Raw genomic sequence first — 1,165 nt, 5'->3', positions numbered from 1 at the left:
CCCCCCCCCCCCGCATCATTCCCTTTGGGCGCCTGAGTCCCTGAGTTTGAATCCTCAACCAGGACTCCCCCGCCGCCCCTTCCAGAGGCCCTCCCTCGGAGCGACCCTCCCACCACCCTGGGAGGTCCCCGCTTCCCTCAGCTTCCAGAAACACCGCTAACCGACCCCTCCAGTCCTCTCAGGAAGGCTACCAACCCCGGGCACGTAATTCCCGCCTCCGCGCTTCAAATCCGACCCTCCGGCTCCGCGAGGGCGGCGAACGCCTCAGGCCAGACGCCCCCAACAGCCCCTCAGCCCCGCGAGCCGCGCCGGCCCTGACCGTTTCTGGGCCTCCAATCCCCACAGACGGATCTGCCGGTCATACTGCGCCGCCTCCTCCTCGCTGATGCCGCCGCTGGCCTCTTCCTTCTCCACCATGGCGCCGGCTCCAGCCGCCTGCACTCGGGTCCTGCCCACGGCAACCGCCCGCCGGCCCCACGCGCCGCCAACCGCCGCCGGCCGCGCGCCCGGGCCGCGTCTGCGCCTGCGCCAGGGAACGCGCCTGCGCAGAACCTCCTCCACGGCCCGGCCCTCCCCTAGAGCCTGGGACCGCGCGAAGCTCGCCCGCCTGAAAGGCGGGCCGGCAGGACTGTCGGCCACGTGACCGGGACTCCAGCCAATCCTGGCCCAAGGATGGCGCGATTCCCCGCCTCCCTTTCTTCCCCCCCCCCGGCCCCGCGGGGGGAAGGGGGGGGGGGGGGGGGGAGGGGGGTTTTTAGTTTTTATTTATTTATTTTTTACTTATGGGGCTTTTTAAATCAGCAGATATTTATCTAGCACCTGCTGAAATCCCGGTAGTGGAGGCGTTGGGCAATAGAGCAGCGAATAAAATAGAGCCCTGCCCTCAGGCGGCTAACGTTCTTTCGAGGAGAGCCCAAAGACAAATAGAAATCAGACCGTGAGAAATGCTGTGGAGAAAAATAAGCCCGGATGGGACCACAGGGTTCCAGGAGTGGCCAGAGAGAAGCTTCTCGCAGAAAGGGGATATTGAACCGAGAGCTGGAGGGACTGAAGAAAACAAACGGCGATGGAGCATTTCTGGTCAGGGCAGACAGCAGGTGCAAAGGCCCTGAACCTGGAATGTGCTAGCATAGCTGAGGAACATTGGAGAGGGCAAGGTGGCTGG

At 64.3% G+C, this 1,165-nt stretch overlaps 1 protein-coding gene across 4 annotated transcripts in view; it reads right to left on the bottom strand.

The window, feature by feature from the left end:
* Positions 1-521, bottom strand: part of SAE1 (SUMO1 activating enzyme subunit 1) — a 76,185-nt gene extending 75,664 nt beyond the window's left edge. For 2 of the 4 annotated variants that reach the window (XM_040457513.1, XM_040457515.1), the window contains exon 1: positions 320-517. In XM_040457513.1, coding sequence (XP_040313447.1) covers positions 320-417 — 98 coding nt within the window. In that variant the 5' untranslated portion in view covers positions 418-517. Of the gene's footprint in view, positions 1-319 lie in introns of all 4 variants that reach the window. The other 2 variants (XM_040457516.1, XM_040457514.1) reach the window with 2 other exon arrangements.
* Between the last annotated feature and the right edge of the window lie 644 nt (positions 522-1,165).

Source organism: Herpailurus yagouaroundi, unplaced genomic scaffold (assembly GCF_014898765.1).
Source record: "Herpailurus yagouaroundi ecotype Mexico unplaced genomic scaffold, PumYag 220, whole genome shotgun sequence".
Lineage (NCBI taxonomy): Eukaryota > Metazoa > Chordata > Mammalia > Carnivora > Felidae > Herpailurus > Herpailurus yagouaroundi.
Note: the sequence above shows the minus strand (reverse complement) of the source record. Positions and strands in the feature narration are given on the sequence as shown.